The sequence below is a fragment of the Dipodomys ordii genome, unplaced genomic scaffold (genome assembly GCF_000151885.1).
Source record: "Dipodomys ordii isolate 6190 unplaced genomic scaffold, Dord_2.0 Scaffold15, whole genome shotgun sequence".
NCBI lineage: Eukaryota > Metazoa > Chordata > Mammalia > Rodentia > Heteromyidae > Dipodomys > Dipodomys ordii.
Genome location: NW_012267231.1, coordinates 8017334 through 8031425, shown reverse-complemented (window position 1 = coordinate 8031425; position 14092 = coordinate 8017334). Strand labels below are relative to the sequence as shown.

At 46.8% G+C, this 14092-nt stretch overlaps 2 protein-coding genes across 9 annotated transcripts in view; one reads left to right on the top strand and one right to left on the bottom strand.

Annotated features, from left to right (window-relative positions):
* Lysmd4 (LysM, putative peptidoglycan-binding, domain containing 4) overlaps nucleotides 1-5108 on the top strand; it is a 5484-nt gene extending 376 nt beyond the window's left edge. The window contains exons 2-3 of one of the 2 annotated variants that reach the window (XM_013012003.1): nucleotides 1708-1986; nucleotides 4319-5108. In XM_013012003.1, the coding sequence (XP_012867457.1) occupies nucleotides 1714-1986; nucleotides 4319-4936 (891 nt within the window). In that variant the 5' untranslated portion in view covers nucleotides 1708-1713 and the 3' untranslated portion in view covers nucleotides 4937-5108. Of the gene's footprint in view, nucleotides 1-1463; nucleotides 1987-4318 lie in introns of those variants that run through there. The other variant, XM_013012001.1, reaches the window with a different exon arrangement.
* Nucleotides 5109-8883: 3775 nt separating this feature from the next.
* Mef2a (myocyte enhancer factor 2A) overlaps nucleotides 8884-14092 on the bottom strand; it is an 85158-nt gene continuing 79949 nt past the window's right edge. For 5 of the 7 annotated variants that reach the window (XM_013012118.1, XM_013012119.1, XM_013012117.1 and 2 more), the window contains one exon: nucleotides 8884-12927. In XM_013012118.1, coding sequence (XP_012867572.1) covers nucleotides 12573-12927 — 355 coding nt within the window. In that variant the 3' untranslated portion in view covers nucleotides 8884-12572. The remainder of the gene's footprint in view (nucleotides 12928-14092) is intronic. The other 2 variants (XM_013012116.1, XM_013012115.1) reach the window with 1 other exon arrangement.

Genomic DNA, 14092 nt, shown 5'->3' with positions numbered 1-14092 from the left:
CGGGCGAGGTCCGCGGCGGCCCGGGGCGCCCCGCCTCCCCCACGACGGGGCCTCACGGGAGACAGGCCTGAGCCGCGGACGGGGAGCGAGTCGAGATGGGTCCCAGGCGGACCCCGGGGCCGGGTCCACTCTTCGGACGGTGTCCGCGGGTCTCGGCCCCGCCACGGGCGGAGAGCGGAGACGGGGCTGTGGCCTCGGGCTCGGGGGTGCTGGGCTGCGGAGTGACCCCGAGAAGCTGAGTTCCCGGACGGGTCGGGCGGCGTGTGTCCTCAGTCACGGCTCCCTGACGGAAGATGCCTTCCAGCGCCTTCTGTCCTGCATTTAAAAAAAAAACAAACATGTTTGGTGGTGGTGCTGGGATTCGAACTCACGGCGTGACACTTGCTAGGCAAGCAGCTCACCACGTGAGCCATGCCCCCGCCGTCCCCCCACCCCCCTTTCCCTCTCTCCTTTAGGTATTTTTCCTGTAGGATCTTTTTTTTCTTTTTTCTTTTTTTCAGGTCCGAGATTGGGTCTCAAACTCGGTATCTGATGCTTTTCACTTCCTGGCCAGCCCTCTACCAATTGAGCTACACCTCCAGCCCCTCCAGAGAGGATCTTGTGGTTTTGCTCTGACTGGCCTGAATCCTGACCCTCTCTACCCCTGGCCTCTTAAGAGCTGGCATGACAAGGGCATGCCACCACACTCAAGTTAGTGCTTGAGATGGAGTCTCTGTTTTTTTTGTTTTTTTGCCCAGGTTGGCCTTGCACTGTGATTTTTCTGATCCTTGCCTCCAGCGGAGCAAGGATTACAGACATGAGCCATATCACTGAGCCTTGAATTTTTTATTTTTATTTTTGGTCAGTTGTGGGGCTTAAATCTGGGCCTGGGCACTGTCCCTCAGCACTTCAGCTCAAGATGAACTATCACTTGAGCCACAGGACCGCTTCTGTTTTTCTGGTGGTTCATTGGCACTAGAAGTCTCACAGAGGTTCCTGCCTGGGCTGCCTTTGAACCATGCTCCTCAGATCTCAGCCTCCTAAGTAGCTAGGCCTACAGGCGTGAGTCACTAGCGCCTAGCTTTGAGCCTTGAATTTTTTGATGAAAGGTTCTGAATATAAGATGAGGTCCATGTCTGTTTCAGGGGACCCAACCACTTTTCTTACCACTCTGAGACCAAAACTAGAAGTTGCTTCTTTATGTGTGCCATGCAGGAGACATAGATATGAATAAAAAATGACAAGAGAAGGGTGGGAGACTTGCCTTCTACATCAGAACATGCGGTTACCAAAAGAAAGTGGAGGTGGTTTGTTTGGGTGCTGGGACTTTGAACGCAGGCCCAGATGCTGTCCCTTGAAGTTTCACTCAAGTTAACATTGCTACTCAAGCCACACCTCCACTCCCAGCTTTTTTTGGTGATTAGTTGGAGATGAGTCCCTCAGATTTGCCTTGCCTGGGCTGGCTTTGACCCCTGATCCTCAGATCTCAGCCTCCTGAGTAGCTAGGATGACAGGTGTGAGCCACCAGCACCCAGCAAAAGAATGTTTCATTCGGCCTGTATTTCCACCTCAGCCAGCACAAGGCCATTCTTTGGAGTTAGACTGATGGTGTGTGCTGAGTGTTTACATTAGTTAGGAATAATGACTACAAACCACCGGCTATTTGACAAAGCCAGGGAGGAATGCGAACATCTCCTTGTGGAATTAACCCTGGGGTTTGGTTTTCAGTTAAAAATGAGAGAGAAGGAGAGGCTAAGCAAGACCTTCCAAGGCCCAGCCGCTGTCTGCCGAACTCCAGGCAGCCACGCTCGCGTGTTCCGCAGTGGCAGTGGGGACTCAGAGGACTCCTCGGAAGAAGAGTCACAGCGAGTGGCTCTGCGGCCTCGGGGCAGAGAGCGCCAGAGGAGCCTCCATCCTCAGCCTGGAGCAGGCTCCGTGGTGCTGCTGCAGCGCGAGCTGGCCCAGGGCGACAGCCTCAACAAGCTGGCTCTTCAGTATGGCTGCAAAGTAAGCCGCCCCATGCTCTGCGGTGTGGTGGTGGGGGGAGGAGGTAGCTAAGACCAGAAGGCAGGTGGAAATACCTTGCATTCTGAATCCCAGGTTCAGTAAGCAGGAAGCCAGCCTTCCACACAATTCTGAAACTTGGAAGGGTGTGTGTGCGTGTGCGTGCGTGCGTGTGCGTGCGTGCGTGCTGGTACTGGGACCTGAACTCAAGGCCTAATGCTCTTGCTTGACTCTTGCTCATAGCTGCTCCTCTACCACCTGTGCTGCGTTTCCACTTCTGGCATTTTGCTTGTCTGTTGGAAATAAGAGCCTTGAGTATTTGTCTGTCTACCCATGGTGGCTTTGAACTGAGATTTCAGATCACAGCCTCCCGAGTAGCTAGGATTATCGGTGTGAGCCACTGGTGCCTGGCTCATTGTTTCTTTTGAGCACATTTTATTTACGGCTTTGGGGGTGGCAGGTGGGGGAGGGTTGCTGGAGATATAGACAGAATTTACCCAGGATTCCCTTGTCATTCTTGCTTTTCTCACTGCCTTAATTTTTCCTGACCTTTTCTTGGCGGTAGCTTATCTGACTGGTAAAGTTTGCCCTTTGCTCCTTTAGAAATGCATGATTTTTCTCTATGCTGTATATTCTTGTAACCCTCTTTTTCTCTTTAATTCTGGTTTTAGCACTCAGAGTGATTAACAATGGCAAAGTAAGTAGGAAAGTATTTATAGAATTGCTGCACTTTATTTTCCTAGATTGAAACGTGTATTTTATTTTTGCCAACACTGTGCTACATAATCCTGTGGCCTTCCCTACGGCTGTATATGTTACTTACTTTAAAAAAAAAATCTGTCTTCACTTTCTTCAAGTGTCTGTCGTTTCCCTAATGGCTGAGCAGATGGTGGGGGGACGTGGGTCTTTCCCAGGCGCAGGAGCTCCAAAGAGACAAATGGCATCATTAAATTGTTCTGACATTTATATTTTTTACAGTCAGCTTCTGTTGCATAACATACAGTTTATAGAATATGGGCTGAAGATGAAATCCTACCTTACAAAGACTTAGATCAGGTGGAAAGGTGATATCTGATAAATCTACAGAGAACATCTGATCGTTTTTCCTACTGGGACTAGATAAGTTTTGCTATTAGTGTATTAACAGACAAAAACCCAAAGCTGTCAAACATCGATATTCACTAGTCTCAGAACACAATAAAACATGTCCCCCTTTGCCAATGCCAGGAAATGGTAGTTGCTAAACAGAATAATAGACAGTTGCCAATTGTCTTGAATGAGGGTCTGTGTAAATTTCAGTGGGCTGTATTTTTATTCTTCTTTATGTTAACCTTCCAAGGTAAAGTAAAACTTTGACTCCATTTCTAATGCTTTTGGGATTCTGTTAAAATGAACTTTAAGAAGTGTATGTATAGCTATGTGTTTTGTGCCTCATTTAGCTTTTTTTTTTCTCTCATGGCTGGTGCTCTATCACTTGAGGCATACCTCCAATCTGGCATTTTGCTGGTTAGTTGGAGATGGAGTCTCGTAGATTTTTCTGCTCAGGCTGGCTACCTTGATCTTCAGATCTCAGCCTGAGTAGGTAGGATTGTAGTTGTGGTCTGCTAGTCCATACCCTTTTTCTCTCTTTTCCCAAAGGTGGTGATCAAACCCAAGGCCTTGTGTACGCCAGGCAAGGGCTGCATCAGTGAGCTGCATGCCCAGCTCTGCACGTCTTCATATTTGCCGTGCACGGCTCCCCCTTCCAATCACAAGAGGAGATGGTGTGGATTTTGTGTTGAGAAAACTCACAGCCAAGTCGTTTGGCTTAAATTTTGAATGGAACACCTCAGTCCAAAAAGTTTCACGTGCCCTGATGAGCACTGTGGCATCTACAAAGTTAACTACCAGTCACTTTTATTTGTGTAAAGTATATATGCCCAGTACAAGGGCCCTACAGGCAGAGCAGGCTCTGTGTGGCCAAGCTGGGGCACCTGTTGCAAAATGCTGTTTGTTTCCTTCAGTTCCCGCGTGACCTTGAAATCATAGAAGGTTACTGTTGCCTCCCAAGCAAAGAGAAACAGAAGAGGCTACAGTCATTTCATTTTAGGGCTATGACTGTTTCACCTCTAAAAGCTTTTTTTTAGTGGAAGCCACATTTCATGAAGTTTCTAAGACTAATGTCAGATCTGTCGATTAGTGAGCTTTTCACTAAGAGTAAAAGCCTCCAAATAAATGCTTCAACTCTTGGTTGGGGAGGATATGGTCTGACCTTGGCCAGGTTTGGTTTCAGGGCCAGATCAGTTTTAATTATCTTCACGTGTATTTTGATGTGTGCATCTTCGTGGCTTCCTAGGTAGCAGATATCAAGAAAGCCAACAACTTCATCAGAGAACAAGACTTGTACGCGTTGAAGGCGATCAAGATTCCAGTGCAAAACCATGGGATTCTAACAGAGACCCACAGAGAACTCAAACCGCTCCTCGCCCCGTCCTCAGACACCAGAGTAACCGTGGAACTCCCGGACACAGAGGGACCAGCTGCCTGTGGGGACGCAGCCACGCAGGCGCACACCAGTCACCTGACAGATTTCTTCAAGGGGATCGACCAGAATATTGAGCGCGCAGTGCAGTCAGAGGTCTTCCTAAGTGAGAGCTACTGTGTGGAGACCCCCGACCAGCCACTGCTCCCAGCTCCGCCCAGGACCCCAGCAGACGGGGCCGACTGGGGTATCCAGTGGTGGAACGCTGTTTTCCTCATGCTCCTCGTTGGGATTGTTCTGCCTGTGTTTTATCTGGTCTATTTTAAGATCCAGGCTACCAGGGAGACCCCTGCTAGCCTGAACACAACTGCCAACCCCAATGGCTCCATGGCACTGAGCGCACTTGCAGGACCGGCCCCCGGGTTAGGGAGCCCTGCACCTACCTCCTCTTCAGCCAGCCAGCTCAGCCACCTCTCCCAGGCAAGGACCTAAGCTCTCAGGTTTCGAGAATCGGCCCAGCTTTAGCAGGTGGCTTGTGTTCTGCATCAGTTCTTGTTGGCCACATGCTGGGGGCAAGGCTGCGTTTTGTTTCCTGGTGCTCTGGATGGTAACTGGACCCTGAGAAATGGCCTCTCCTGATCCAAGACCATCCCCCTCCTTCTTCCCCCCCCCCCCCCCCCCGCCCCCGGGCTACCCAAAGAGATGCAGGAGGAGAGACGTTGACAGGTGACTAGTCGCAGTTTCTTGGTGACACCTGGCAGGTTGGCAGTACTCAGAGGGAAAGGACCGGCCTGCCAGGGCACCTGCTGTGTGGACACGCGGGGCTGGGTCAGGTAGTGGTCGTGGTGTTCCCCACCCGCTATGGAGGGGCTAGGAGGTTGTTTGGTGTCACCGCCGCACAGGTGCTATGGAAAAGTACTGCCTGTCACCCAGTTAAAACCATCACGAGCCCTACTTCCCCTCAGCGAGCCTTGTAGAGGGGAATGCCACTTCTAGGATTGAAAAGGCCCTCAACCCAAACCACTATCTGATTGGGTAAGCACCAGTTCTAGCCCTGAGAGCAGGTAATCCACGCACCCAGGAGCCATTGTCCTCATTCACAAGAAACCCTTGTTTTACCCCGCCCCCCCCCCAATGGCCACCTGCAGTATCTCAGGTGGCGTCTTGGAAGGAGCTCTTGCTGCCTTACTGCCAGCCACCAAGGTTCTAGCCTGTTCCAACCCAAGGCCGAGCAGCTGCCTGGCTGGCATCAGGGAGGAACCTGTGTGCCCGCAAAGCAGAGTTCTCTTCCTGCTGCTTCCCTGGCTCCGTTCGTAGAGCCAGAAGGTGGTTTAGCCCTTTCCTTCTGAGGCCTTTCCCCTAGAGTAACCCTTTTTAAGCAGTGTAGCTAACTGTTAAAAGAGGAGATATTTAAAGAAAGGGCTGGACAGGTGTGGTGCTCAGCTCTCTGTTACTGTAACAAAATACTTGATATAAACAATTCACAAGGCAGAAAGGCTTGTTTGGGTCTGATTTCATGGGCTTCAAACCATGGCAGGTCGGCCTGCTTTGAGGTTTGTATTGGGTGACACGTGGCAGGGAGTATGACAGCTGAGACAGGGAGGAAGGGGCTGGGGTCCCAAGACTCTCCCACACCCCTTCGAGGTCCCCTCACTTCTTAGTGGTGTTGGCCAAGCTGAGGACCAAGCCTTTAACACACAAGGGTCATTGGGAGACATTGAAGATCCACACCACAGGATGGCTGTGGCCATCAAAAGCCATAAAGAGACCTGACACCTGAGGTTTGCTCATCCCTCTTCTCTGAGAGGCGCCGGCCATCGTAGGAGAGCAGGTTTGGGCTGCTTTGGCCTCCTGAGTCACAGCAGGAAAGGTGTGAGGTGGCTGGCGGCCTGATGAGAGACCTGCGGACAGGGAGAAAACCCTACGTGAATGTGATCCTGGGACACAAGTGTGGCATTTGACACCTGAGGTCTCACCAAGCGTAGGGAAGGGGCCACCAGCATTTGAGCTAGGTTTCCAACTGCTGTCTCCTCTGTGGAAAAGACGGCTTGCCCGGGCTTCAGTGAGCGTCTTCAAAATTAAATGTTTTCTTAAGAGACCAAAATGATCTTCAGAATAAAATGAACTGGTGACCTTTGGCACGGGGACCATTTGGGCCACATACATGCTCCTCCAACTCAGCCTGTGCCCACGGTGCTGAGTGCCACAGGTCTCTTATTAACGTTTGTCACCAGTCAGAGGGAGGGTGGGGGGATGGCTTTTGCAAGGAGTAAGCAAAGAACAGATGTCTCTATCTGTTACTTTCCACCACTGGAATAATTTTCTTTGTGAAGGAAAAAAGAAGGCCCCTTTTTAATTTAGCATCAGACCATTGTTCAGGTTTCACGTGGACACGTCCCCATGTGCATCCAATGTGCATTACCCAGACTCACCCCTCCACCCTTCTCTCCACCCCACCTGTTCCCCAAATCCCAATAAGCCAAGCCTCAGAGAATCATCTTGTATATCTAGTTTGGAAATAGACTGATACGAGTAACGAACCTATACATAATTACAAATTTAAAATAATATCAGAACACTAATGGCGGAGCCCAACTGTATTAAATGTACAACACACACACTGAGTGGGGTGGGGGAGGAGGATTGGCACAAAAGGAAAACACTGTGGATAATAAAAAGCCCAAACCAAAAAAGCTGCAACTACATAGATCTCCCACCTCACGAATAAATGTGCGTCCCTCACACAGGTCTGAGTTGGCGGCTCTGGAACTGGTTTATGTATATATTTGAACTGAGTAAGAGACACTGTCGCTAGCAAGAACTAGATTTTTTACTGTGAGAGAAATAAGCCACAAGTAAAAAAGGCAGACAAACCAAACCTGTGAACTGGAATCTGACGCCCCTGGGATTGGGTGAGGCAGGTCTTACCTGGTGGAGTTCCTGGTGGCCAGAGCTGGGACAATGTAAGGAAGAAAATAGTACATTAAAACAAATCCATGATACACAGATACTCATTCCTTACCGTAGAACTCCAATTGATAGGACTGGATGAAAACAGGCAATGACTACAGACATCGTTCATCAGTGGGTGAACGTTCATGGAGAAACTATCTTCTCATGGTGTAGGTAGCTGGGAGAAGATATTTACCATTACAAGGGGAAAGATGGTAGAAATCGGCTGTCCATGAGATGAAGGTTATCCAACTGTAGTAGAAGACTGACCCCGTCACCTTCATGGTGCACTAAAGACATATCACTGCTGTGATGATGTTGCCCAAATATACAATCTCATGCCAGTCCAGGAGAAACATCAGAGAAGCCCACAACTAAGCAGACCTGCAGACCTGTAAGACACTGGATGAACGAACGAACGAACGATGGTGCAGGTCTCCAACTGAAAGGTATTATGGAGGCTGCTACCACTTACAACCTATGGTAACACCTAGGGCAAGGCGCCTGAGGGTGGCGAACAGACTAGGAACTTGCAGTATTTTTGCTCTTGTTTTTGGTGCTAATTCTGGGATTTGAACTCAGGGCCGGGGCAGTCCTTGAGCTTTTGTGCTCAAGGATACCACTTGAGGCATAGCTCCACTTAGTTTCTGGCTTTTTTGGTAGTTGGAGATAAAAGTCTCACACTTCCCTAACTGGGCTGGGTTTGAACTGCTATCGTCAGATCTTAGCCTCCTGAATAGCTGGGATTACAGGTGTGAGCCACCAGTGCCTGACTGCAGTGAACTGATTAAAGAGCTTTCACGGTAGCCAGTTTTAGCCACAGGATTCAAACAGCTTTCTAAACCATCTAACAAGAGCCTCACTGCAGTCAGGGAAACCCTGTACAAAAATTTAGCTTGGATTACTCCTACATCCAAGAATCTGCCTAGCTCAGAGCTGGTTTACAAAAACAAATGAGACGAAGAATAAATTTTCCAATTTCAAGGTTAGATACGTTTTTCATTTTTTTAAAATAGCTATGAATAAGAAAGATGTCCACTGAGATGTACGTACCCAAATAAAGCTGCCTTCTAGTGCTTCTTCCTTGATATGTAAACTGGACAAATTGTTTCACTTCTGAATTCTAAAGTTAAATGGATCTAGTGTAAATGCTGACAATATCTGCCCCCAACACACACTCTCAAGATTTTCTAGTGTCCCTGGAGCCTCAATAAGTTTGCAACTGATCCACATCAGAAAAGACAATACCCCAGCTAACCCCACACCCCAGGGCGGGGTGGCTGGCTGCTTCTTGAGGGCTCCAGTTCTGCCTAACACTGCGTGTGGCGTGAGCCTGGTGAATTCTGGGCAGTCTCCTAAGCACATCTCCAAATGAGGCCAAGGCTCTCATGAGAGCACAGGAAAAGGAGAGTGGTGGGGGAATAGGGCTGCCTGGTGGCCAAGCCAGTGTCTACTGGTCCCCAGGGAAACATGACAGAGTCTGGGTGTGCGGTAAGAGTCAGGCTGTCTTTACTGGGTGAGTGCAGGAGACAAACAGTTCACAGCAACCTCTAGCATCGTCTTAACCATTTGATAAAAAGTTCACTATAATATTTATTGTATAATGAAGAAAAAACAACACATTCAGGGAAAAAATTGAGATTAACTTATTTTTCTTAAAAGGTTCATCTCAAGGATGGCAACAAAGTCCAGCTTGTGCCGCCAAACGGTTTTCCATGATCAAACCGTGTACAGCTTCTTGTGTGAACTGTTGACTACAAACAATTACCAAATACATAAATCTCTTTTTTTAAAAAAGCCATTTTAAATATAGCAAAGCAGTGTCTTCTTGCACAGCAAAGTGAAGAAAGTTTCTACAGAGAAATAAAAGTTTTACATTTGTAAAATCTTTTTTTTTCACATTCTAATTATCTAGCTTTTTAATGAGCCAATGCCAGGAGTTTTCAGGTTCCTTATTTACTATGTATTTCTTGTGTGCACGATGGTGAAAACAGAAATTATGTGAATGCATTATTACTTGTCCTTACTGTTAAAAGGAAATGGCAAAACATGAATTGTTCTCTTTGAACAAACCCCTGATTTAGTCACTAACACAATGGACATAATTAGGGCTCAAAAGATGGAGTTCTGATTGGGACCACCTGTGTTCCCCCCAGGGAGACTTCCATTCTCAGTGCTGAACCACGCAGGGTACCGCGGGAAGTGCAGCTGCTGGGGGCTGCCTTGAGCCAGGGTCATGGAAGCTTTTGTTGTTTTAGTTTTACTAATACTTCATCTGAAGGGATAGGACTTTCCTGTGGTAGTGTCTTCTACAAAACACACGAGTCTAAAAGGGTCACAGGACTGGTTCTCAAGTCACCCGTCAGTGTCTTCCTTGCTTAGGTTGGTTTCTACTGAGACATGGAGATGTGGATGTGTTCACACATGGGCGTCTGGGTGAAGGATGTCTGTCGAGTCCATACGCTCCAAAAATCATACTTGGGCGTATGGGAAAAAAGGTTAACAGTCAAAGATTCAGTTCCTGAAAACGGAATACATTGTTACTTGGTCAGTATAATTTAAATACAAACTCCGAGCCTTGTGTAATAGAATTTTAGAAAAAACAGTAGTTGTACTGATTATAAACCTGCATAGAAAGAAAGACTAGTAAGATACAGTCAGAAAAGCCATCTCATAAGGCACACAAGAAAATAGACAGTAAATGTGAATGTGTTAACTCCTATTCCAATATACAGCAGAAGTTCATGAACATGCATAAATAATAACAAAAGGATCACTTAACACTTCCAAAGTTATAAATGGTTTACAAAGTGGTAAGGATTATCTTGGATATTCAGTGTTGGGAGACTGTCTTGATTCAATGAGGGGTGACTTCATGAAGAAAATATGCCTAGAAGTAGTTTAATTAAGTACATTTAAAAAGAAAAATGATTTTTTTTCCCAGAATAAGAGCCAAATGTCTATGCTGATGAGAGGAGACAGTATATTATCCCCTTTCCTCCTCTGTTTCTACCAAAACTTACTGTGGAAACTGCCATGACAACAGGATCTCAGCAGCCCGTGAGAGCCACAGGCTGCCGCGGTCAGGAAGGAGCTGATGATTTGTCACAAACATCAGATGAGGAAAATGTCAGGAGGACATCACTTAGGGGAAATAAAGTGTAGTACAAATTGTAGGTAGCTGCTCGACATTAAGTTTAAAATATAAAATAGCAGCAATTACTCGGCCTTCTTTTAAGGTTCTCAGGAAAAGGCGTATTTAAAAATCTACAATAAAAGCTATACAGGACTTTGAATTCTATTCATGGCACAAGCCCAGAAGGCAAATGGACTGCCCTCAGCAAATGGAGGGTGGCACTGAGCTCAGGTGGGCTGGCAGGTCACACCTGGAGTCTGCACTGGAGCTGCTCCCCCACACCAGGGTCAGGCCCGAGAACAGAGGGGTGTGCAGTCGTGCATTGGGTAACGAGCGACGCCATTCCGTGTTAAGAGCGTCAGCAAACAGTTCCTTTCCCTGTGAATATTTTCCCCTAATCAGTTACCACTGAGAAAACCTTTGTGCTCATCTACTATTTTGCCATTTTTCTAATATTAATTAAATTAGGTCATCTTTTCCTACTATATTTTCTTCCTCACAAAAGGCAAGTTTTAAATGCCTTATAAAATCTGTTACAACACATTTTATATTTATGCAGGATGAACTTAACACCAATTTTTTCTGCCACTTTGCTATTTATGTACACATATAAAATATATAATGATGCTCACCCCATATAGCACAAAGATTACAACGTAACGTTACACATTCACCACCAGTGAGGGGAGAAACCCCTTTATACAATCCTCTGAAAAAACTGGGCTAATTAATAATTAAAATTCAAAGTACAGTATATTTAACAAAATAGTAAATATTAAACAGTGAATACTCTACTTAATAAGGACTTCGCCTTTTCCCCCCAAATTGGCGGCAATCCACAAAAATATACTTTTTAATCTGGTGACCATACAATACATAGGTACTTACATCAAAGGTGATAATATATTTAAGATGCTATGTACACAAAAGAGTTTGGCTCAATTTTAATTTACATATAGAATAATAAGTGTTCATGGCTTTTTTTTTCCAAGGTTCTGCTTGCAAGATATTTTTGTGTTTTTTTTCCTCCCCTCTTAAAATAAAAACTAAAAAGTCAAAACAAGATAAAGCTATTTTCTAAAAAAAAATGTTACAACATCAGCTTTGGCTTATATAAATAATTCATAGCAGAATGTGTTCAAAAGTAGTGAATATAATTTTATATATAATCATCAATTCATAAGGGCGTTTTCTTTCATATAAAATATACATGAGCTAAAATCAGTTTAATTTTTAAGATATGAATGTAAAAAGAAACTTCTGACATATTCCAATTATAACTTAATATATTAATTTTATCTTGTTAATGCTCTATATTTCTAGGCTAGTATTTTCTGCATATCTCATGCGTGTTTTATATTCTTTCTTTCTTTTTATTTAGCTAAAGATCAGTTCTTTGACCCGATACATTTTTGCACGTGCAAAACAGTTATGTGTGGGGCTTTTTTGTTTTGTTTTTTTTTTGTTTGTTTTTAATATCAACAGCCCTTTTCCATGCACCTCTTTGCAATAGAGACCCATGCCAGGTTGGGTAATTAATACAAACGACATTTATATACAGTATTGCTTTCTTGGTTCCTGCTTTTCTACTGCTCTGTTCTACAAAGCATTTTCTGAAGTAACTACAGTCACCACACAGTTAAATAAAACAAGTGGGGCCCTCTAGGTTTCTGCAAGCTAGTGTGGGAGAATTATATATGGGTACACATTTCTCTGCAAAAACTGGTTACCATATGAAACAAGTAGTCCAAGGAAGTGCCAGACTTGTCTGTGCCTACAGGGTGCTTTGTCTGCCGGGGACCCACATCTGCAGATGTGCCCACATCTGCAGACCTACAGGGAGTTTGCAGTAAGTGCCTGATTTTGTGTCTGCAACACACACCCACACATACACACTCACACTCGCATACATATATATGGAAAGGGATATATATGTATGCATATACATATAAATATATTTAACTCATGTCCTTATTTACCAATTTAGATATGTAGGGCAGTTCACTGCAGTAGCACAAGTACAAATGCAAGCCGGAAGCCCTAAGTCACCCACGCGTCCATCCTCATGCGCTTTACAGAGGGGCTTTCTCTGTCCTCAGCATTCGGAGGTCGGCCAAGCACAATCGGCGAATGGAAGTCCCCCCGTGGATCTTCCCGGTCGCTGCCATCGTAGGAGCTGCTAGAGCTGCTCAGACTGTCCACGGGGGAGCGCCCCATTTCCTGCCGGGGCTGGGGCTGAGGCTGGGGAGGTTGTGGCGGTGGCGGCGGCTGCTGCTGCTGGAAGCCTGAGGGGGTCATTCGATCCCGGGGAGGTGAGATTGGTTCTGACTTAATGTTGATATTTTGGTTGGTGTTAATGGACAGATTGGAACCCTGAGATAACTGGCCTCCAGCGCTGAGGGAACAAGAGAGAGGAGGTCATTTGGGAGTGGGTTTGGGTCACACAATGGTACTGCAGACACTGCTTGCCTGAGGAGAGTCCAGGGCCTAAAATCCTGACACAACGCCAGGGCTGGCTCTGCCATCTCCTTCCTTCACGAAGAAACTGCATCTCCCCAGACTATATCCTTGGCAGTTTTGCAAAACAGTTTGTATCTAATTCTGTGCCCAGAAAAGACAGAGGAGCGTCGGTCCGCTGTCTCCCCACTCGGCACTTTCTCTGCTCTCGCCCTGTGGCAGGCACAGCATCTCAGCCAGTCTCACGACTCGGAGGAGAGGTGCAAATTATTACCATGCTTACTTTCCACGGAAAGCAGCCGTCTCAGAAAGGCTGAGGAATGCTGAATGGGACAGGAAGGCTGGTCAGGGCCAAGATATTCCCATCTGCTCTCTCAGGACCTTTTGTATTTGTTAGTTGTTTTGAGTTTGGGGGACTGGGTCTCACTCTGTTGCTCATGTCAGTCACCAACTCCTGGGCTCCTCAGGAGCTGGGACCACAGGTGCACACTGCGTGCCTGACTTAGGATGTTCAGAACAGCTGTGAGGGTCAGCGGTTGTCTAGGCAAGAATTTTGCTGAATTACTCTGCTCCTTTCCTAGTGACATAACTGAGGAAATGACTGGATATAACATGCATGCAGAGTTCTTTCAGGATTCGGGAGGATGTGTTTCCTCAGATGAGGCCCTCTAGGCATTCTCTGGGCAGGAGGCTGGGAGGCCAGGGCGGCCTGCTGCCTGGAGCAGGTGTGAGGCAGCCAGCGGAGTCTGCTAGGCTATGCTACGCTACGACACCCACAGGCCTAACATCATCCTGCTTCAACACAGGCCGGATCCTTCACCGCGCTGCACAGCAGTCTGCTCTCATGTCCTCACAGCCTGCCCACAGCAGTGCTCTTTTTGTGAATGAGGTATGGTGAGGGCACTGGGCTGAGACCAATTACGTGACCCTCACGGACCCTGACTCCCAACAGCATACAGATCCCACTTCTCCTCCCCTGAGAGCGAGGGAGGAAAGACAGACACAGGCTCGTCTCCCTCTCCTCCTCTCCTTTTCTCCAGACAGTCAGTGCAGCAGGGAAGGTGGGCAGGGGAGTCTGGACGCCTTTGCACTGAGCTGCTTTC